At 36.5% G+C, this 22,446-nt stretch overlaps 1 protein-coding gene across 5 annotated transcripts in view; it reads right to left on the bottom strand.

The window, feature by feature from the left end:
• The window catches only part of Ugt8 (UDP glycosyltransferase 8), a 93,753-nt gene that overhangs the window by 14,210 nt on the left and 57,097 nt on the right, over positions 1-22,446 (bottom strand). For 3 of the 5 annotated variants that reach the window (XM_004870034.3, XM_021248465.2, XM_004870035.3), the window contains 4 exons: positions 18,002-18,144; positions 16,230-16,306; positions 12,280-12,499; positions 6,597-9,155 (listed from right to left, as the gene is read on the bottom strand). In XM_004870034.3, the coding sequence (XP_004870091.1) occupies positions 8,792-9,155; positions 12,280-12,499; positions 16,230-16,306; positions 18,002-18,144 (804 nt within the window). In that variant the 3' untranslated portion in view covers positions 6,597-8,791. Of the gene's footprint in view, positions 1-45; positions 2,506-6,596; positions 9,156-12,279; positions 12,500-16,229; positions 16,307-18,001; positions 18,145-22,446 lie in introns of those variants that run through there. The other 2 variants (XR_015446540.1, XM_087199256.1) reach the window with 2 other exon arrangements.

Consider the following 22,446-nt stretch of genomic DNA (forward strand, 5'->3'; position numbering starts at 1 on the left):
GCTCCATGGACATGGGAGGGCCCACTGAGCTACAACAATTTCATCAAACCTGGGTCAAGGGGGTTAGAGGCTCTCTGCTGAGGCTGCACACACAAATCTGAAAATGTCTTCATTCTACTACCTTACAGCTTGTCTTCTTTCTCGATTTGCAAAGATAAAGAATCTCAGCAGAGAGCTCTCAATATTCAAATGCCAATTTCTTCATTTACCACACTTCATGGTTACACTCGATTCCAAGTTTGGTTTGCTTTCCCTTTCCTTCCACACACTTGAGCAGATCTTGAAGCCACACTGGATTTGATGCGTGGACCTGGACTGGGCGGTGCTATGTGCTTTTGTGTAAGGGAGACTTCTGAAAATGGTAATGACTGCTAAAGCAAAATCCAAAATTACAGGAAGAAGCCACATGTACAAATTGGGTAATGTGTATGGCTAGATTTTACATCTCTAAGTTATGGCACATTCAGTTATTATATTTTCTGTATAGTAGCTTGTTACTATAGTAATTCCTCTTCTAAGAAAGACAACATCATGTAATAATCTGTGCACTCCCATTTAATTTATGACTGCTTGGAGAATGATATTCTTTACTCTGTCACTATTATTCCGTATAGTCACTCAGTACTCCCAGGCATTTGTTTTTATCACCATTTTAAGTTTTTTAAAAAAGTTTAGTTTACAAATTGTTGCTTTTGCTGAATTCTTCCATACCTGGAACATATTCTTTCAAATTTTAAGGTGAAAAAATCTCCTCTCTTTTTCTTTAAACTAGATTTACACAGTACAATTGTGTAAAATTTTTTTTTTTGGTACCGGGAATTAAACTCAGGACCTTGGGCTTTCGAGGCAGGCTAAGGCACCACTGAGCACCACTCAGCCCTATTTTTCAGTTTTTGTAAGCCATGTACAAATAAACTTCATCTGTCTAGTTTAGTTTATTGTCAAATGACCTGCAGTACAAGCTTCACAATACAGTTTTTAAGCAATATGCACCCTGACACAGTAGATACACAGGCATCCTGAGGAAAGTTACTAAATAGCTAATAAAAGGCAGAGTGCACTTCACAATGAGAAGCCAAAGAGCCTAAAGCAAGGCTGATATCAATGAGAAAGTAGGTTGTTTTGTTTTTCTTAGTTAGTGGTCATCTCTTCCTCATCACATACACACCATCAGACCAAACTACTTGTGTGTTCCTGATGGGCCACACTCTCCCATAACTCAATGCCTTGGCCACAGAGGCATGCCTTCCCAAAATTACCTCTGGTAAATTTCCATGCATTCCCCATGAATCCACTAAAACCACCTCCAAGAGCACACTTCTCTCGTTTCTGTGTCTCAACGGCACATTGTTCATACACATCTCACAGCATACATCCCATCAACTCCTGAAAGTGCTTGTTTGCCAGTTTTGTTTCTTTGAAGTGTGGGGGGGGGGGGGCTTCTTCATCCTTGCAGCCCCAGTACCACATATAGTGCCTGGCACTTTAGAAACCCAGAAAACAATGTTGGTTTGTGTTTTAATCAAGGCAGTACTTAAAGCAGTGACATCAAGAGAAGAATACTGAAAAGGAATATTATTTGGTGGTGCTATAAGCGAAGAAACAAGATTTGATTATGTGTGAGCTAAAATAAACTATACAGATGGCATCTAACTTAGGAGCATGGGAGTTGCCACTATGTTCAAAATTGATATCAAAATTAGTAGAGATCTTTTGATGTAAAATTAAGAAATGTAATGTAGGATTCCTACATCCTGTTAGAAAGCTAGGCTGTAGGAAGTGAATGCAAACAAGGCAAGTCAAGGACTTCAAATGAAAAGACAATGGAAACTTAGCCAAGTGGGTGTTTTTGGAACCTTGATAGAGAAAGAGGATCCGATGAATAGATCAAAAACTGCAGTATAAGCAAAGGAGAATAAACATTCCATTATAATGCTTATAAAAATGAGGCAAACAGAAAATAAAAACATTGAGTTTGTAGTTTTAACATTAAAGGATTAGGAGAATACAGATAACCAAAGGATAATTACTAAAGTCCAGGATCAGATAGTTCAGAATAAAGACATAAACTGGGTGGTGAAAGAGAAGTGAGGGACAATTGGATTGGCAAAGAGCTGTACAGCAAAACACCAAGGCACGAGGTAAAATCACCGAGGTGTCTGAGGAACAGAATGATCAGCCCATGAGAACAAAGCGCTAATGTGCTGGGTGTAAATGAGGTAACATACAAAATTAGAGTTGAACTACACAAAGCTTTGTACTTCCATAGATTTTTCAGATCTTTTTTTATGACATTGACCGCAATACAAATGGATTTAACCTACAATAAAATAAGTCTTCTTGGAGAGGAGACACCAGAGCAAGAGTGAATGGAGTGGTTTGATACTGATCATGACCAGATGTACTCTTACCTTGAGCTGGTGAGGGCATTTGGATTGATTGGTAAGGGGACTCCAGGGCTGCAACATGGGTGTGGTCAGGTGACAGGTGGCCGTGAACAATGTTCTGTATTACAGACAAAACAATAATGAACAATCCAGTTTTCAACTTTCTGTTTGAATATTAGTCTTCTTTTGTACTTGTAAGGATCTTAGGATGACACTGTCAATACAGTGAAACTTTAAAAATTGAGTAGTTTAAGGTGATTAAATAAGAAAACTAGAAGGCACACATTTTATTTCACAGATATGTTAAAGCAATTTAAATAACATTAAATTTTAAAAGAATGCAAAATATCCATTGACGTTAAAGTTTCCTTCATCTGCATCTATTCTATTTAATTTCCATGGCCTCTGTTGTGTAATTTGGAAACATTTGCTAAAGCAGTTTCTTAACCAGGGATGTGATGAATAGCAGACACAGGAAATCCGGCATCCACAAGCTTGGAAAGTAGTAAATAGGACACACTTAGCATAGAAGAAAATTCCATGTATGCAAATGTTACATATATTTACTTTTGAAAGAATAAAAACTTACTAAATTGCTGGCATTTCCCTCTAAGAAAAGAAGTGATAGCCAAGCAAAAATGTTCTTCAGCTCCTGTATGGCATGCACAAACCACCTTCCCCTCAGTGGTGTAACTACCCTCAGGGATCACTACCTTAAAAATTGCACCACTGAACTTCTATGTTAAAGGGCCCATACAACTACAGATGCTTGAATAAAATCGAAGTCTTGCATTTGCTAAATCCCTCCAACTCCTCTGGATCTTACATTCAAGCTCTTTAAAGGTCTGCTTGATTTTGCTCCATCCCACATTCTCCGGTGCAAAAAGTAGTAAAAAAGAAAAAAGTATTCTAGGGCAGTTTATTATCTGAAATCTCTAAACCCTGTTGCTTCCCTTCTCAGATGTTTGTGCCTTTGCTACTCACACCTTTCTTTACACTGCTACATGGAGGACCATCTTGCTACAATCCTGGGTCCAGATGAAGTTTCAAATGTCTGTCACGTGTCTGGGGCTTTTCTCTGGCTCTACCAGACAGCTGGCTGCAGTTCCAGCACCTGCTGTTAACCTTAAGGATATGAGGGACACTAAGAGAGTCAATCTAACCACACATTGCTTGGCATAGAATGCTGCTAGGGACACCAACAGTGGATGGCCGGGGCAGGCTTCCCCCAGGAGAAGGTATAGTCTCTATAGGTACAAGCTAGTTGCCCATGGATTTTCACTGACCAAGTGGAGAGAGGTAAAAACAGGTACATGTGGATTGACTGTTTAGAAATCACTGAGCTATATCCCAAATAGTCCACAAAGTGCCACAGCTAGAGGGCCACACAGAGGATGGTGCCCAGAGGGAATAGAATGCTTGCTCACAGGTGGCATTCCTCAGGATACTATGGCAGGCACGATCAGCACATTCACGGTTATTGATGAACCTTATATCCTAGGGGACATTCAGTTACATCCTAGGGGACGTTCAGTTAACACCAACAACAACTTCTTTTAAACAGCTGTCCATTTTCTCAATTGAGGTCTCTGCACTTTGGGATGCTTGAACCTCCAACTGTGTTTCCACATTCTGTTAAAGAAAAAGTAATTGATACACAGGTCCAGTTATGCACCATAAATTTGGACATGGTGGTGCAACTTAAAAAATGCCTACCAAGAGCAACACAAAACCTGAAGAAGAAAACAGAAAGCTTGGAAGCAGGATCATGGGAGAGAAGAGGTAGGGAAGGAAAGCAGAGGTGCTCAAGTAGATTTCTTCATTTCCTTCATCTTCGAGTTCCCCGAATGAGAAAGTGTCACTACTAGCTGAATTAACTGTAAGAGGAAATGTTATTTATACCTAGAATCTATGTGTAGTTTAAGTTTCTAAATCTAAAAATATTTGTTTCAGAGTAAGAAGATGGAAGTACAAAAAGAATATATTCAAGGCAGTGTTTTGATTTTATTTGATAAAATACTTTCATTATATTTTCTCAGTTTTATGGCATAAACCATGACAGAATTTGACCAAGTTTCTAAAGGTAGTTATTTTGAATTTTCTTTGGCTTAAAAGAAAGTTTTTGTTTTTAAACTTATTAAAACTTTTAAAATTCTATAATACTGACAATCTTCAAGGAAAAATTGACACAGCATTTTTGGCTTAAACTTTTAAAAATGTAATTTGCTAAAGAACTGTATATATAAACCCAACTATACATATAGAGGTACATATAACTGGTACTGATACATATAGTTACCCTGCTTTGATATACACCATTAGAATTTTCTTTTGCTGATGAGAGTTAAGTGATGGTTCACATTGGTGTTCTTAAGCACCCTGGCATTACTTTCTTATTCACAAATAGAATCTTCTGCTATACTCAGAGGGAAGAATCTGGACTGGAAGCAGAATTGATAATTTTTAAGATACCATAGCCATAGACTTTTAAAGATGTCTGATTCTTTGATTTGTGAACAGAATGCATATATTGCTAACTTGAAATTTACTGTAACGTGCAATTCACCAATGCATTTATATTCCAAAGTTGCCATTTTCTGCTAAAAGAAAGAAATACTTGAAGACTTTAGTCAAAGTTCTATGAGGATAACCGAAGCAGAATTGTCATGAACATTCACCTTTTCAACATATGTGACAATATATCTCTAATGCAATTCTGTGCTAAGGAAAAGAGTAAGATTCTTCAATATACAAAGTACTTATTTACATGAAAGATACAGATTTTAAAAATCTCTTCTTGGTTGCACTGATTTCATTTTTTTAATCTAAATCGAAATTTGATCCTGATATTTGGACTAAGGAATCACCATCTTCTAAAAGTTATCTTGGGAAAGTGTAGATAACTACAGTGATTTAACAAAACTCTAATTCCGTTCTTTGCAATAGGGAATTATCACCTATTATACAAAACACACTTATTGAAAACACTTAAAACTTTCTGTCGAAACTAACATAATACTTGTAATTCTATAAAATTCAGCAAGAAATTCCAAGTTTACTGGTTAGAGAATGAAAATGCTTTTTAATACCTGAAATACTGTAACACCTGAGAGTAATGTTGGTGTTGGACTTAACATTGTAATTGTTTTATTTCAGTAACATAGTGTAATCTTACATATGGTTGTAATTTCTCAACCTGAACTTGGTTATGCTCTACTGAAAATATCCTAGTCTTATTACATAATCTATGTAGATCATCAGATTGCAATGTGTGTTCTCTCTTAAATCATGTCTGCTTTACCTAAGAGAACAAGTGTGCATGAATACCATAATTATCATGTTCTTCTTGGTTTTCATATTTTATTTTAGAACAGTAAGAGCAGTCATGAGCCCCAATTAGAAGAGTCATGAGCCCCAATTCAGAAACTCAAACACTAGTGACCAAGGACCTGTAACATTTGACTGAGGACCTGTAATTTTGCAAGATTTGTAAAAAAAAAACAATATGAGCATTTTAATCTTGTGGACTTCTTAGTATTTCTAATTAAAATTTGTTTTAACAATGTTTTTGCTATCTGCCAAAAATATCAATAGCATCCTTACATGAGCTATGTCTTTAAAAGCTGGCTAAAACTCTTATCATCTCAGAAGCAGGGAGACGTTCTCCAAGGCATGTTTTAGAAAGGTTTGAAAAACAGAATTCTTGTAATTATCAAACCTCATCATATAAGATTGATAAGTTTTCTATTACAAATTGATGATTATACCAACTGCAAATAAAAATCCTCAAATGTGACTTTACATTTACAAACTAGTTGAATTATTTAGCAAGAATAAAAAATGAATTAATTATATTTTCAATAAAGCAGATCACTAAATTATCACTTAAAATTATTGCTTAACTTATGTTCATTCTCTCATTTTTAAGTTTGGCTTTTTGTTTTATTTCGTTTCTGAAGCAGTCATTTGATTTTAGTAGTATTTGTGAGGATTTGGTGAATAGCTGAGCATTAAAGAGATAATCTCTTTCTCCAGATTCAATCATAAATCATTGCTTTAACCCAAACATTAGTTCTCTCCGACCTTGATCATCCAAATCCTGCCCCTATATCTATGTGGTGGGATATCACTTGTGTTTGACATGATGATAATCAGCTATGGAAATATTTAAATAGTGTCAGAGACGCTAAAAAATACATGAAAAGAACCTTCTTGAAAACTTAACTTTATTAGAGAAACTGGCCCAAGTGTGAAAATTTTAAAATCACTCCACTTACCAAAACTGGCTAACAATAAGCTTCCTAGAAACAAAATAACAATGACCAGTAAATACCTATTCTTAACATTCTTAATTCTGAGACAGAATTTTAAGGTCCATGTTGATGTAATTGTAAGGTAAACCCCTATGTTAAATAATAAAAATACATTCTCACATTTAAAACATTGTTTTCACACCCATATATGCATACAAAAATTGGGCAACCTATCTTAGAAACATGTTTATAATGACTATATATATTATGAGATAAAATCTGAATAAAAATTTTATTCCAACAACATTTCTCTATTTTAAATCATGTTTATTAAGTTTTTATCACAGTGGAGATTTTTACTCATCCAGCCAGTACCTACTGTTAACTTCATCAAATTCCAAAAAAGCAGAATCAGCTCATTCATACACTCTAAAGTCCTGTTACCATCCCACCATTCATTGCCTGTGTGGTTTTTCTCCTTTAATGGCAAAGTTGTGATAAGACTGTGAAAAGGTATAACTAATAGGCTTCTATGTGTAAAACCATTTCTTCAAGTATTTAGAGAGCAGTGCGTTTGTCTGCATGTACATTAGAAAACTACTTGTGACACTATTTCTACATATAGGAGACTGGCTCCTGGTGGGAGAATAATAAAATCATGTGTCACTGTGTATGACAAGGATTCACAGCATTCTAGAATTTGCACAACTCTTCAATGTTAGTAAATGACTTAAGTAAATATACTCCGCTACTCTCAGCTGTCAGACATGAGATTTCAATCTACAAATAAATAAAGCATGCACTCAATGTGTGTAGTGCAAATGCTAAGTAAACAGAATGACATGGGATAAGCTGACAGTTGCTGCCTAGTGAATGCTTTAGCAGGGAGGACCCGATTTTCTGATGGCTGTGACTTGCATCCCTGTTCAAAATGAATACTGTCATTCTTCTATCTCAGCCATGGTGGCTGAAAAAGGCTGCTGAGCTGGGGCTGCAGGAGTGAGGAAGAACACAGAAAGTCTTCTGCACAAACAACAGAACAATTTCTGTCATTTCTGAGCATCATGTAGGGTCTGATTTGTCACAAAGACCTCAGGCCTCTGCAGACAAAGCAGGTACCACTAAAGAGAAACCCAAACATTTCATTTAAAAGAATAAACTGTTGGCACCTATGTACTATAGATTGTGTGCCCCCCCCAACTAAAAAGGATGAAAAAGATGGTGTTTTAAGGTTAAAACTGTGGAAATGTAACACCCAAAGACTCAAAATTTACAGTGTGGAAAATCTTTCAAATACATAATAAACATTCAAGCAACGGCTCTGTTTGCAAAGGCTATCGGAGTAATACGCTTTAGTAGTTTGAACAAAAGGCAGAGTTTTGTTGCTTTGTCTTAGTTATGCATTGAACTCAATGTTACTCATTAAAACAAAACACAAAAACTATAAAATTCTTCCAGAGGAAAATTATTGGTGGGGAGAAAATTAAAGTAAAATGTGATAACCAATTTATACATTTACTTAATTATATGTTTTGCCCTGAAAATGTCCATAGCCTAAGAACTGAGAAAAGAAAAAAATAAATAAAAAGTACAAAAGGCTCTGTCATTTATCCTTTCATTTCCTTCTTCTGCATTCAGTTTTGAGGGAAAAGTGTTCATTCACTGGAGTATTCTGAGTTCACACATGTTAAATGCTAGGAGAAAAACATCTGGGTCCTAACTTCATTCTTGAATGTTGTACCCTAACAACAAGCAGCAAACTACAACGCTCTGAATTAGATGACAAACACATACACACATACATACCCAAATATTATCAAGAGAAAAAAAAAAACACTGCTTATCTGTGACACACATCAAGATTTGAAACTAAGGTCTGACATGGTCACTTAATTGATTTAAATAATGAAGGCTTCTAAAAGGTTTGGTGCCAAAACTCTGCATCAGTATTTGAATAAAGTACATTTTTGCATTTTAGGTTTGTGCTTCTACAGCCATCTTAATTCCACAGAATTTCATTAGTAAGATCCAATAAGGGAGTATTAGAATTATTTACTGACTTTTTTTTTTTTTTAGTAGCTGTTAGACTAAATTATTGCAATAAAAATTCAATGACTGAACACATTTGTTTCTATCACCTGGGGTTCTGGCTCATTTCACTTTCTTCTCATGCTTCATATGGCCAGGTCTTTTGTATTTGCCATTCAGAATTCCACTGTGATAATGTCCATTAACTGTGCTATGCTTAATTCTAGACCACAGACTTCTGATTTTTCTGTAGATAAATTTTGTTACCCAGGACAAGAGGAAGTAAAAAAAGGCAGCACTCAGTAAGAGCACACAAGCAATATCCAGTAAGAAATACTGACAGAAAGAGATCCGGTGCACAGCGGCCCGCAGGTGGTGGGCTCCATTGTGACGAAGGATGTAGTCTATCCAGTAGACAGTCCGGTTGACAGGGTGGCCAGGCTGGTCCTTGTGGATTTCTGACAGCTTCTGAGCCCTCTGGCGGTAGCTACAGAGTGGGGGTAAAACACAGCATGGTCATCTGTATCCAAGTTTCTGTGTTTATAAAGCTCTCAGTTTTAAAATGGGGAAAATAATAAAACAGCTATCCTTTATCAAGCACCTAGTACATTCCAGGCATTGAAATAAATGCTTTAAACATTGTATCTTATGTTATCCCAATAAAAACTATTTTAAACTGGTGTGGAAAATGAAAACCAGAGAGACTAGGTATGTGAACATGATTATAAATTTGAGATCCAGACTCAAGGTTTTCTGACTCTAGTCCTCTGGTCTTTATATGCTACGTCCTATGAACTGCAGCTCTCCATATGCTTTTAAATACCAATGAGCCAGGCATGGTGGCATACACGTGTAATCCCAGCACTCTGGGGGGCTGATGCCAGAAGACTGAAAGTTAGAGCCCAGTCTGGCTAATTAAACAAGAGGCTGTTTCAAGAAAATAAAACAGGGATGGTATGTAGCTCAGTGTGAAGGCTCTGGGTTCCATTCCCAGTACTGAAAAAAAAATTTTTGTGTTTGTATAAAAACAAAGAGACTCAACCAGGAAAGGGAGTAAAATTATTAGATTCTAAAAGAGGATAGAGGAAAAAATGGAGAATCTTATTCTACCACTTTTTTAAGCAATACCTTTTTTAACTTAAAATATCATTAAATAAAGGGCTCAGGATTTAGCTCAGTGGCACCATGCCTGCCTTGCAAACACAAAGTCCTGAGTTTGATCCCTGGTAAATTAAATAATGATTTAAAGTCATTAACAGATTAAAAGAGGTTGAAAGTACTACTATGAAGCCACATGACATTATGTGAATACATGTAAACATGTAAATATATAAAGAAAACACCTTCCAAAGGATGCTTACTAACCAATCTGATTTTGTTCAGTTCTTGTGTTCTGTTCAGAGGTCAATGGATCAACTGAAAAGGGATACCTGAAGGGTTCATACTTAGATATTTGAAGGGAAGGTATTTTCCACTCTGGAGCTAGCCTCAAATTTAATATTAAGTGACACTATCCTTGCAACAGTTTGCTTACAATTCAAAATTCCTTCCAGTAAGAATGTAAAGATTGCAAAAGTAAAAAAAATAAAAATTGTGATTAAAATGGTCATTCAAGCCACCCTTAAACTACTCCAAAGGAACACTTAGCTAAGGTGCTTTTAATAAAGAATTACTTGCAAGGAGTAATCACAACACATTACATTTTATAAAAGTATGTCTTCAATTAAAAGTTGACCATGAGTTAGATAGGTGCTGTTAATAATGATTAACTCATCTTTCTTTATAACTTCTATTAAAATAAAATAAAAAAGAACCCTCCCCAAACAAGAAGAGCAATAAACTTTCCTTAAATAAACACAAAGGACTAATAAGGGAAGAAGACATATAATAGTATCATTTATGAGTGAAAAATACATATTTCTTTAGCAATACTGTTTATCTGGTTTAAACTAGAGTATCTTGGACACAGTATTAGCAATATAAATTAGCCTTTTCAATAATTGTTGCATGTTAAATGTGGAACATTGCCATGTATTTGGAAACAAAGAAAGATAAGTGATAATTAGTTTAAAGAAGGCTTCTGCCAAAGGCCATACTACACAGATCATAGTCATTTCCACATTGAGACATTTTTCTGTCCTGAATACTCAAAAGACCTTTCAGTTAAATATTTAAATTTTCAAGATTTACATTCAGTAAACTCATTATTTATCTAATAAGCATACTTTTGGAATAATATACATTTATTCACTATACAACGTAAAATATTCTGAATTCAAGCACTTATGTATATTTCAAGATTCCCTAGCTGGGATTTAACTGGATTATGACCTAAGATTGTAGCCAGTTTTCTCTTTGATTCAGTCCAGTTCATTCCTCATAGAACACAGCTGGATGGAGCTGAGGATGGAGCTCAGTGGTAGAGCACTTGCCTCACATAGGCACGGCCCTCAGCTTGATCCCCAGCCCTACAAAACCAAAATCAAAACAGTTGGAATAATTTTCTATGTTACCCAGCATTTTGCTTTTCTGTATAATTGACCCAGTATTAGTAAATTTCTTACCCAAAAAACTGTAGTACAGTATTTTACAAACATATAAGACATTTTCTTAAATGATAACATGTTTACAAATACATACAGCTTAAAAGGAACATATTGCAGAACTGGGATATACTGGAGCACCCCAGATCATGGACCATCTTGCTCCAAGTCCCAGAGCTGTCACCAAGACCCTGAGTTCTTAAGGGCTGAGACCATGAGGACGACCTCTGAGCTCACATAAAAGCAGCTAGAAGAACCAGAGTCGGAATCAGAACCTTACATGAAAGCTATAGCATTTTATGTGAAGTGATTTTTCTTATTGTTGGTGACCCTAAGAATATGGCAGTGTTTCTCAGCCGGTGTTCAGCTGTATCCCCAGGTATAAACAGAAAGCATCACACACCTCTGATGTCATTTGAAATGCATGGCAAATTAAACATCATGTCTTGAAACAGGGAAAGTGATGCTGTGTTTTACTAGCTAGGACTCTGCCCTCTGAGACTCATTTATGAATTGGATTAATGCAGGACAGATCAAGAATTTAAAAAGCAAAATGAAATAAAGATTCTGATTTGGCAGGGAATAAATCTCAGCATTTCAGCAGTACCCACTGTTGCAGAAAGCCAGCAGCACCAGGCTTACTATGTAGCAACAAGAGCTCTGCCTCAAATTCCTACACTAATAGCTGTGCGATTGAGGCAAATTACTGACTCTGAGTCTCAAGTGCTTGATTTCTATAAAATGGGTAACAAAAACTATAAGATACAGCTATGATGACTATTAAAACGAAATTAAAGAAATAACATCTAATACAGTAACTGTTCCCATTGCAGTTTCTCCTTCAGTTTGCCAAATCCTGGTACCATTATTATGCAGGGACACAACATGGCTGGCCAAAGGATTGCTATTTTTATTTTGCAAGTTAGTGCAAATATGTGCAAGACATTATCACAGGAATCTAAAGGTTTATTAATAATTTACTGACAATATTACTACTGACAATATAATGTGGGGGTGTGTGTGTGTGTGTGTATAACACTATCTGCTTTAATACTAAATGAAACCTACCTGGGATCACTGATAACTTTCACCAGAGCTTCATATAACTCCCCTTCAGTAACAGTCTTCCATTCAAGCAATATCCCCATGCCTTTAGCCTGCACCCGGGTCATAGTATCATAATGATCTCCAAAGAGTGGGATTCCAACTACAGGTACACCATGATACATAGTTTCAAAAATACTGTTCAGACCTCCATGACTCAGAAAGGCTTTAATATTTGAGTGTCCTAAAGAATTATAAGAAAGAAAATAACTTACAACATTATTACTACAGATAATCCTATAGTAAACAAATATTTCAGATACAGGATTTTTTTTCCCATTAAGTTTACTGGTACATTTTAGGTATACAATACAGTTACATTCATCATTGGGATCCTGTACTTTAACATGATGTATCTTGGTTCTTATTTTTTCCCCATTCCCGTGCCCTCCCTTCACCCCCTCCACCCTTATTTACAAAGACTTTGTTTCCATTTTTTACTTTATTCATATTTTTTCTTTTCCCTTCTTTCCTTTCCCCTTCCCCTCCCACTTCACCTATTCCTTTAAACATTTTCTTCCTATTTCACAATATCAATTATACATTTTGATTCTTATTAATACAGGATTTTTTAAGGGATAGTTTCACTGACTTCCACTATACAGCAATTAAAATGTTTGTCGTATCCAAAACTGCCTGATTTGTATATACCAAAAGCTATTTTAGATAACTGAAATGTAGAACTTTAAGCATCAAAATACAACTGTCAACACAAATTTAAATGGTCAATCATAAATAAGAAGCCAATGAAAGCAAGAAATAACAGTACCAGGGTACAACTGCATTTCACTAAAAATAGAGATCTATCTACTGTATGGCTACTCTTAGCACTTACTTATATTAAAGTCAAACTCAGTTTTATTATGTAAAAATGTAAGGCTGATTTCAGAAATCAAGAGTTTAGTGTTTATCAAAATAAAAAAGCTGTATAATAATCACCATTTACAATGTTCTATCAGCATCCATGTTTTACAATTTTAGGGTTCAATTTGACATTTTAGGTATACTAATGAGTAGAGATGGTACTGCTAAGAATTCAGCATTAAAAGATGAGACATTAGGGAGATACCTAGTTGCCATGGGAATAAGAGACAACTTTTCAAAACTGTAATGAAGTATTTTAAAACCCAGTTTTTTTCTCCTAGTAAACAGCCTATATTTCAAATGAGCCTCTTTTTTCTTTTTTGGTATCGGGTATCAAACTTTGAACCTTGTGCTTTCGAGGCAGGAGCCGGAACCACAGAGGTATAATAAAATAAAATAAACACTGCACTTAGGAAAATGTGTTATTGGCCAAAAAAGAATTAGGCCTTGCAGACATATCAGCCATTTAAATACTCTCTCTCTCTCTCTCTCTCTCTCTCTCTCACACACACACACACACACACACACACACACACACACACACACAGGTACAAAACCAATCATGTGCGTGAGCCACAGTCTCCATGGGGTTCTCCCATATGCTCCTTTCCCAAAGCCTAGTGGGATTTTCAGTCAGTGTCTGTAGCTCTTAGCAACAAGTGGCCCCCAGAGGATCAGCCCCAGAAGTGAATTTCAAAGTTTTTTGCAGCAGCATGCTATTTTTCTAAGAAACTAACCAAACCTCACAATTAAAAAAAAAATCACAAAATGAAACCAAGCCTGGCCTGTGGAAAGAACAGGTATTCCAAGGTGAAGGGAGGGGAGAGATTGATTTGGTTCTTGCTGCACATACATGAGGAACCTTCTGATCACAGTTAGAAGCCATGGGAGGACTGGCAAAGGTCATACCTAGAAGTGAGTAGGACACCAGTCTTGGAAAAGTCAGAGAGCTGAGACTACAGGCACCCAGAGGAGCCACGACTTGAGGTCTTACCAAGTAGCCACACTTGCTGCACATCACACAGGAGAGAACTGAAATGTTCCTGGGTAACAGGGTCACACTGCTGCTGAGACAGCTGACAAGTGACCTAACTGTCCCGCTTCTTTCCTACCTTTCACAGAGTATGAAGTGAGTAAGAAAGGCTTTCAAGGAAAAAAAACCACATGTCAAGAAAAATTACCTTATGTTCATTTCTCCTCAGATTTATCATTCATGAACTAATGATAAGGAACTAGATGGAAAGGAATTATATATATAAAATTATTTGATAGTTACGAAGTTCAAACTGCTGGTTTTTAAGAGGAAGACTATAGCTTCCAAAGTTTGTTCTAAAAGCTGATTTTTAAAACCAGTGTTAGGTGTTAGTATTAATGAACAAGAGGTGGCCAATATTACCAAGACCAATAACTTTTATAATTTCCTCAATATATATGAAGGGATAATATGGTACTGTTTCCCTAGAATTCAAGGAATAAAAATTTTCATTTTTACCATCTGTGTTCTACTGACCAGTCTTAAATTACTTAGGTTCAAGTATTTGTATACTTAAAAGATATGCATGTAATAATCAGTTTAATTTTGAGTTGATTAGAATTAAAATAAATATGTAGTACTCAATTATTAAATTTCAGACCAAAGGTCAGGGATTTAACTCAGTGGTGCCACCACCTGCCTTGCAAGCCCAAGGTCCCAAGTTTGATCCCTGGTACCAAAAAAAATCCAATCAAACCAAAAAAAAAAAAAAAAAAAAAAAAAAATTCAGACCAACATTCCAAATCTTCACTTACTGGAAAACAATTTGTAAATACTATAATTTAAAATTTTAGGCCAGTCACCAAGTATAATTATCTGGAATATAAATTAATAAATTAGGAAGAAATTCAGAAAGATGATACTACTGAAGTTAAAATTAATCTACTATTTCCCTGGCTTTCTGCTTCTCTTTGGTATTACACAAATGAGTAATTTCTAATTTCTCTGGGTTCTCAGACACATCTATAGTAAAACATGTTATAATGTTTGCATTTTCATTGTTTTAATTTTATTACTTTTACTTCACTAGCCTAATCGGGCATATCTTTATCCACTCCTAATTTATATAGCTTATTAAGTATATTTCCAAGTAGTTAAAATTTGCAACTGGTCAAAAATTTTAAATTACAGGCTCTAATGACTACATTTTACAAACTGTTCTCCAACAAATAAAGATTTGAAATACTGGTGCAATATTGATTATGCCCAAAGCAGGCTGTAAGCAGTGCAGGCTTTGAAGAGTTAATCCCACAATTGGCTTGTTTATAGGAGTCTGGGCCTATGAGCCAAGGTCAGAGTAACTTGCACCCAAATTCCATTCCCACAACTAAAACTTCCTAACCAGAAGGACAATGTTCTAATTACAACCATATATTTTGTCTATTCTGTTCCTAATTCGAGAATGCTCTGTCTTGTCCTTTATAAGCCTTGCTTACATTAATTTCCATAGAAACTGCACGACTGGGCATCCTTGCACATAGTCCTGTCCTTGCACGCAGCTTGCCTTTACCCCAATTGATTACCAACAAAAATCAGTGGCTTGGCCTAGCCAGAGCCTTTGTCAGTTGCACCAGCATTGGTTGTTCTGGTGCCCCACTTTCTGTGTCTCTTAGTTCTGTCTTTTAGTTGTTTTTTTTCTTCAGGCCTGCATCAAACACTGGGCAGGAGACTGGAGCCTACTGAAGAGGTTTCCAGTTACATTTCAGGGTTTCACAATAATTGGCCTGAAATTTAAGAATTGAGCAGTGTGGTGGCACATGCCTATAATCCCAGCACAGGGGAGGCAGAGGTAGAACGATGGCCAGGAGTTTGAGGCTAGTTTGGGCTACATCATGAACCAAGACCAGCCTATACTACAGAACGAGACCTTGTCTCAAAACAAACAAAAAAGAATTGAGATACTACATAATACAAAATGACTCCATCACACACTAACACATACTTTACAAACCTCTCAAGTATAAAAATCATATTTACAACTAACAGCCAAGTAAGTACCCACATGTCACCAACTTACCAAGCAGGTCATTCTGCGGTAACCACTCTATGAGTTTCGTGTTGTTTCCTAGATTCGTTGGTTTGGTTCCAGAAAACCTAAAATGTACACCAGACCATGAGTCTTTTAGAAATCAAACCTTACTCCTGGTATGGGCTCACTGGTTAAATGTTTAGAGTTGGAATGAATGTTACATGACCATTTGTTGACACTGAGAATGAAATCATGCTTTAATATCAAAAAAAAGGTGATGACATTTCTTTGTAACCAAAAATCTTTCACTGATTGAGGGACAGATATGCATTTGTTTATATAAAGATTTATTATCTTCCTCTCTATACAAAGAGATGAGGGAAAAAAAGCAACCAAGTGAATCACTGCTAGAAGTCAGTCTATACCAATATCAGAGGCTGAGAAAGGAGATTTAGGGGAAACTGCACTGGGCCGTTCCTGGCAGGAACCCTTGACTCCTAGAGCCCAAGGGGAGGTAAAAGCATTAGAAGGAAGTAGCAGTCCTCTTTTAGGTTGGCCCCTGGCAGAGGAGGTCTGCAGGACAAAGAAAATAATGAGGCTGTTCCCTGACTGATCTTCTAAAGATAAACCAGGAAAGTGCCTAACAGCTAAGGGAATGAATGAAGAGTGTGAGCAGCTGATTGAATTGTCCTGAATAAAGCAGGCAGGGTGCTTTCTGGGCCAAGCTAACAGAAAACTCAATGCCTGGATTCTGAAGGAGAAGCCCAGATAGCTAGAATGAAACATGAACCATTTCAGAGCTCAGCAAGAAGAGGGAGGTCATTTTTGCACCTTGTTAATAAAGGGAAAACCTATCTGACTCAGAGTATTGGTAATGCTTCAGAGACAAACCTAAAACATAAATAAGGAGCAAAATAAAAGACAGATAGTAGGGAATAAGGAAATAGATCTTTTGTAAAAAGAAAGGCAACCAAGAGATAAAGGGAGAGGGGAAGGGAGAAGTAGATGAAAATAGAATTCTGGTGTGTTATGTACATGTATCTAATCCCCATGGGGAAGATAATCATTATGTGGTGCAAATATGTATTAACAAAAAAACAAAAGCTGAAAAAAACCAGAGACACTATCTTGTGGTAGAACCTGTGGGACTGATTCTGTTTGTTACAATATCCCTGGAACCCCATCGTAGTGGCTAGTACTAAACAAACACATGCTAAATAAAATACTCAGGTCTGGTTTTTCATCTTTGAGTTTAAATTCTAAAGACAGGCACCTATTAGCAGCAGCTTCAAAGGAAGCTGTAATAGATCCAGGGGGTCTGTTTTTACCAGTGTAAACTGGTAAGTTACTTGTTTTTTAAAGGTCCGGTCATTTGGATAAAGAAAGCAAAAATACTTGGAAAGGGGGCAACATGGATGGCCCAAAATCCATGAAACATTTTACCTACTTATTCATTAATTCTTCATTCTCTACCTCATTCCAAAACTGACATATAAAGGTATATAATTACTAAACTAAATTCTAAAATATAAGAATAGAAGAGAAAAATGGGAGAATTCTAAAGGAAATATAAAAGTGCATCCAACATAGAATAAATCATGCTAAATTTCATTTTCTTTACATGCTACAAGCCAGAGGTCTCTTCATCTATGAGAGTCTTAGGAATTAATTCTTAAATGTCAGTGCACTAAGAAGCAAACTGAAAACTCTGGGCCATCCACTGGTCTTGCCAGCAAATAAATACGCTGTGCTCTACTGGGACCTTCAGGGGTGAATCCGAAAGTCAACAGCAAAGAAACAATCTGTATTATTTTACCTACCTCCAGATCACTTTTTGAGGCAATCTCCCCAGAGCTCCTGCCAATTTGTAAGCAATGTCTTCTGAGAGGTACTTGACCCCAGCTCCAAAGGAAACCAAGACAAAGCCGTGTTCATGAGCACCATCCACCCACCTCTGGAGGTCCTGCAAGTCCAAACACGGCAGTTAGTTTTATGAACCACTATATGGTTCACAGTGCTGCCAGAAGCCAAGTTTTTAAAAAACCTTTAAGTAATTTTCTTAAACAATTATAAACAAGAGCATATGGTATTGTCCTCTAAGTAACAGCTTTTGTTTAAAATGTTTTATCTGACAATACTACCTGAAATAGTGAGGGCTTAAGTTTTCATAAGATCAACCAGTCATAAAAACTAACAAAAATAAACAAGCAAAGATCTCAGAGATAAATATAGTGAACCTGAATTTGATACATGGTCAGAGATAAATTTATATGAGGATAAGATTGAAAGAGGTAGGCGGGACATACGACCAATCATATTGGCAAAAATTTGTTAAAGTGTCTTGATACTTTTACCAATATGACTGATTTGGGCTAAAAATGAAACTTCATTTAAAGGTACACCATTAGCTTTATTTATAAGCACAAGCTTGTTTTTCATGGTAAATCATGCTTTTGAGTAAATCTTTGCCAAAAACATAGAGCCTCAGTTTCCCATATGCAAACCAATGGAGCCATAGCCCTTTGAGGAACACACAACTCTCCTGACTGACAGCAGCTTATTCTCTCTTGAGGACACCTATGCCAGAAGGTGATCCTGCAGAGGCCTGGGCTCCACCCCAGGCTCATGGTGTACAGGGGCAGCTGGCCCTATAGTCCTCTTGCTCCAGCTCAAGGAGCTACTGTCAGGGCTAGGTCACCCATGGTCCCATATCCATACCACCTCCCAGCGTAACCCAACCAGCAGCCTAGGACTACTGCACAGTAACAAGATCACAGCAGCATCACTGTACAGCTGCAGTATTTAAATGGAACACAAAGCTTAAGTTTTCTTTCCTTTCCCTTTCACTTGATGCAATTTGTGTCAACTGACTCCACCACATTCATTCTTAGCAGGAGCAAGGAGGGACCAGATTTTATGTCCTGAATGAATCAGTGTATGGTGTCACTGCTTGAACAAGCATTGATGGAAGGGAAGTGCTTGTTCCTAGAGGCTAAGTGAATGAAATAGGCTACAACTAAGTAATTGGGATGACAACCTTACCAAAGTACATTATTTTCCAGAAAGTTCTATTCATTTATAAATATAGAAAAGAAAAGAGGTGATATCCACTTTAAAGGTACTAACATATTCTGCTACAATTACCAAACATACCACATGTGCTAAAAAGTTGTTTGTCAACTGCAGATTCAAAATAAGAAGCAAGAGAAAATCAATTTAAAAATTTAGTTTTATAAGCAATCCTAAACCAGATATACTGAAAACAAATACAAATGCTGCATGGCAGAATGATTCAAACATATATGCCATTTTATCCCAAAGGTATGTCTTCAAATAATTTATCATCTACTACCCAATTCTTTAATGAAACTTTCAAGGTCAGTGTTACTTACGAAAAGTTTACACTGAAATATAGTTAAATGATTTAAATTTCGTTGCACAAAGACTTAATGGTCTTTGACTTTCAGCCAACTCCAGACAATACTTCTTCAGTAGTTTTCTATGTTCTGCATGATATAAAACAAAAATCAAGGGACTATTTTCCAGCTTTTTCTACTGTAAATTAGCCATAACAAGAATGTATTTAGTCTTTACTGATACGTAAGGGAGTAGAAAAATTGTATTTATCATGGTTTTCTTCAGGAAAAGTACTCAGTATTTTAGTAGAGAATACTGCACTAAGCTTAGAAGGGAGAACAAGGACCCTCAAATGATACCCAGACTGCTGCTCCTGGATGGATACCCTCGCCACAACCTCTGACCTCCAATCTACATGCACAAAATGTTTGGTGAGGCACATATTCTATGGGAATATGAAGGGGTTGGATTTGGGATATGATTGACAAAGGTGACCTGTAGGTAGCAAGAATCCATGTAAGAGCCAGAGGTGAAGGGATCTTAATCTTAGATTTGCAGAATTCATGGCAAAGACTTTGGAATCAGGACTTCCTGAAAGTATGCCAAGTGCAATGGGCTGGGGGCCCTATGTTCCATCTCTTCTATGTATACAGATGTAGTATTTTCTGGAATTTAAGACTCCATCACATATAAAGTGCAAATTGATGTAATAACAATTCTTCAGGAAAAAAAATCCTTCAGAATAAATGTGTTTCCATGTTGAAAAAAAATTCTCGTTCCAGAAATTTAACACTGTTAAGTATACACGTGCTTTAGAATCTCTCCCAGAAAAATATTAAATTTTTAAAAGTGGACTAAAACTTCATTTACAACATCAATGACAGCCATAAATTCCTAAAAGAAACCTAAGGAAAATGTACATGAAGAAAACATAAAAACTTAACTAAAAGACAAATAAGGAAAACTTGAATAAATGAAGAGTCACAATTCTATGTGGAAAATGTACAAGAAAGAATAAAAAATTTCAATAAGCACAGGGAGACTTTGCTCTTCTAGATGTTAAGACGTACCTTAGAGCTAGGAATCAATCCAATGAGAAGTTTTCAGTCTTGCCAGAAGGAACAGAGCAATGAAGGTGGCGGGCAAGACAAACTGCTGTGCAGATGTGAGCTTAGAATTTTCTTCAGAAGGGAAAGGAGTTACCCAGACACAGATTTAAGAAAAATGTAAGGTTCTACTCCTCCATGAACATAAATCACAGAATGGCTAAAATGTTAAATTAAAGAAACATTTTGAAAGGCAACAGAAGAATAAATAGGCAGAAATATTTATAACATGTACAGCAAAGGATTAACACTAAAAGCAGTGAGAGGAAAATAATCAACTTGGGAAAATAATTCACATAAGGAAATAAAACAGCACAAACTTAGGAAGCCGCTTTATCTCAAACTCAGATTATTTCCTTATGGTCTACAAAGTAATCTATTAGGTACCAATATACTATATCGTATTTCATTTTAACTTAAAGGATTGAATTTGGTATTTGCCTTTTAAGTATTATTGTTTTACAATTGTTTTCAACTTTTTTTGTTTCTTCTCCAGAAGAAATGTCTTTTCTTAAAAGACCTCTGGATCTATCATTTCACATAGCACATCTTTCTCATTTTATCTTTGAATGGTCCATATTTTCTTTTAGTAATTTAATAGTATCATTTCTTTAAGGTTTTAACCTCTTGTGCACCCAGAATTTATTTGGAAGAAAAGAATGAGGCTGGGATTCATTTTTATTTTTAACCATATATTCAGCCAGTCTTCTCAGCACTATTTATTATGTCATCATCTCCTCAATGATTTGAAATAACACCCTCTCAGTTGATTTCTGAATTCTATTCAGTTCCACTGATCTCATCATTTCTGTGCCAATGTAAAAGAATTTTATTTAATGTTGTTTTATATTTTAATATTTGAAGTTTAGATTTCTCTTACTACTTTTGATTTTGGAATTCTACTACTTATTTTTATACTTGATATTATTTTTAAGCATTCTTCTTTAACTCACCAACTACATTTATCAGCAGTATAACTTCTCATATGTGTTATGGATATCTGTGCACATCTGTACAGAATAACCATTCCACCAGAATCAGAATAGGAATTTGGAAGGCACATCTAATACTTTGTATTTAGTTCTCAGCACAGCAATATGCATACTGCCCACTAGAGGGCAAGGTAAGCACGGAGTAGGGACCTCTGGGCTTCCATCAGCATAGGCCCAAATTCAGAGTTCATTTCTTCTTTGGGTTCAAGAGAACCTAAAATCCAGGAGGAAAAATCTGCAATATTCAAAAAGACAAATGAAGACCAAATGATCAAAATGCTGAACAGGAAATAAAAAATGTTCACTATTAGTATACATAACTCCATTCTCATAGGAGTTAATCAGTTTAGATGCCAAATGAATTGTCTTAAATCCTTTGTGGCAAAGGGTAACATGAAGGAATATGGGTAATATGTTTTATGTTTCTTACAATCAGATGTTGCAGCACTCGGAAGGAAGCTCACCTGCTGCGATCCCAGGCTCCTAGGGCAGAGAAGGTGAGCTGGTCCCAGCACCCAAAAGGAAGCTACCCGCCTCCATCCCAGGCTCATAGGGCAGAGAAGCTCAGCCGGTCCCAGCACCCGGAAGGAAGCTCCCCCACTGCCATCCCAAGCTCCTAGGGCAGAGAAGCTCAGCTGGTCCCAGCACCCGGAAGGAAGCTCCCCCACTGCCATCCCAAGCTCCTAGGGCAGAGAAGCTCAGCTGGTCCCAGCACCCGGAAGGAAGCTCCCCCACTGCCATCCCAAGCTCCTAGGGCAGAGAAGCTCAGCTGGTCCCAGAACCTGGAAGGAAGCTCCCCCACTGCCATCC

The sequence above is a fragment of the Heterocephalus glaber genome, unplaced genomic scaffold (assembly GCF_053883595.1).
Source record: "Heterocephalus glaber isolate CG9 unplaced genomic scaffold, H.glaber_assembly_v1.0 deba00001690, whole genome shotgun sequence".
Classification (NCBI taxonomy): Eukaryota; Metazoa; Chordata; class Mammalia; order Rodentia; family Bathyergidae; genus Heterocephalus; species Heterocephalus glaber.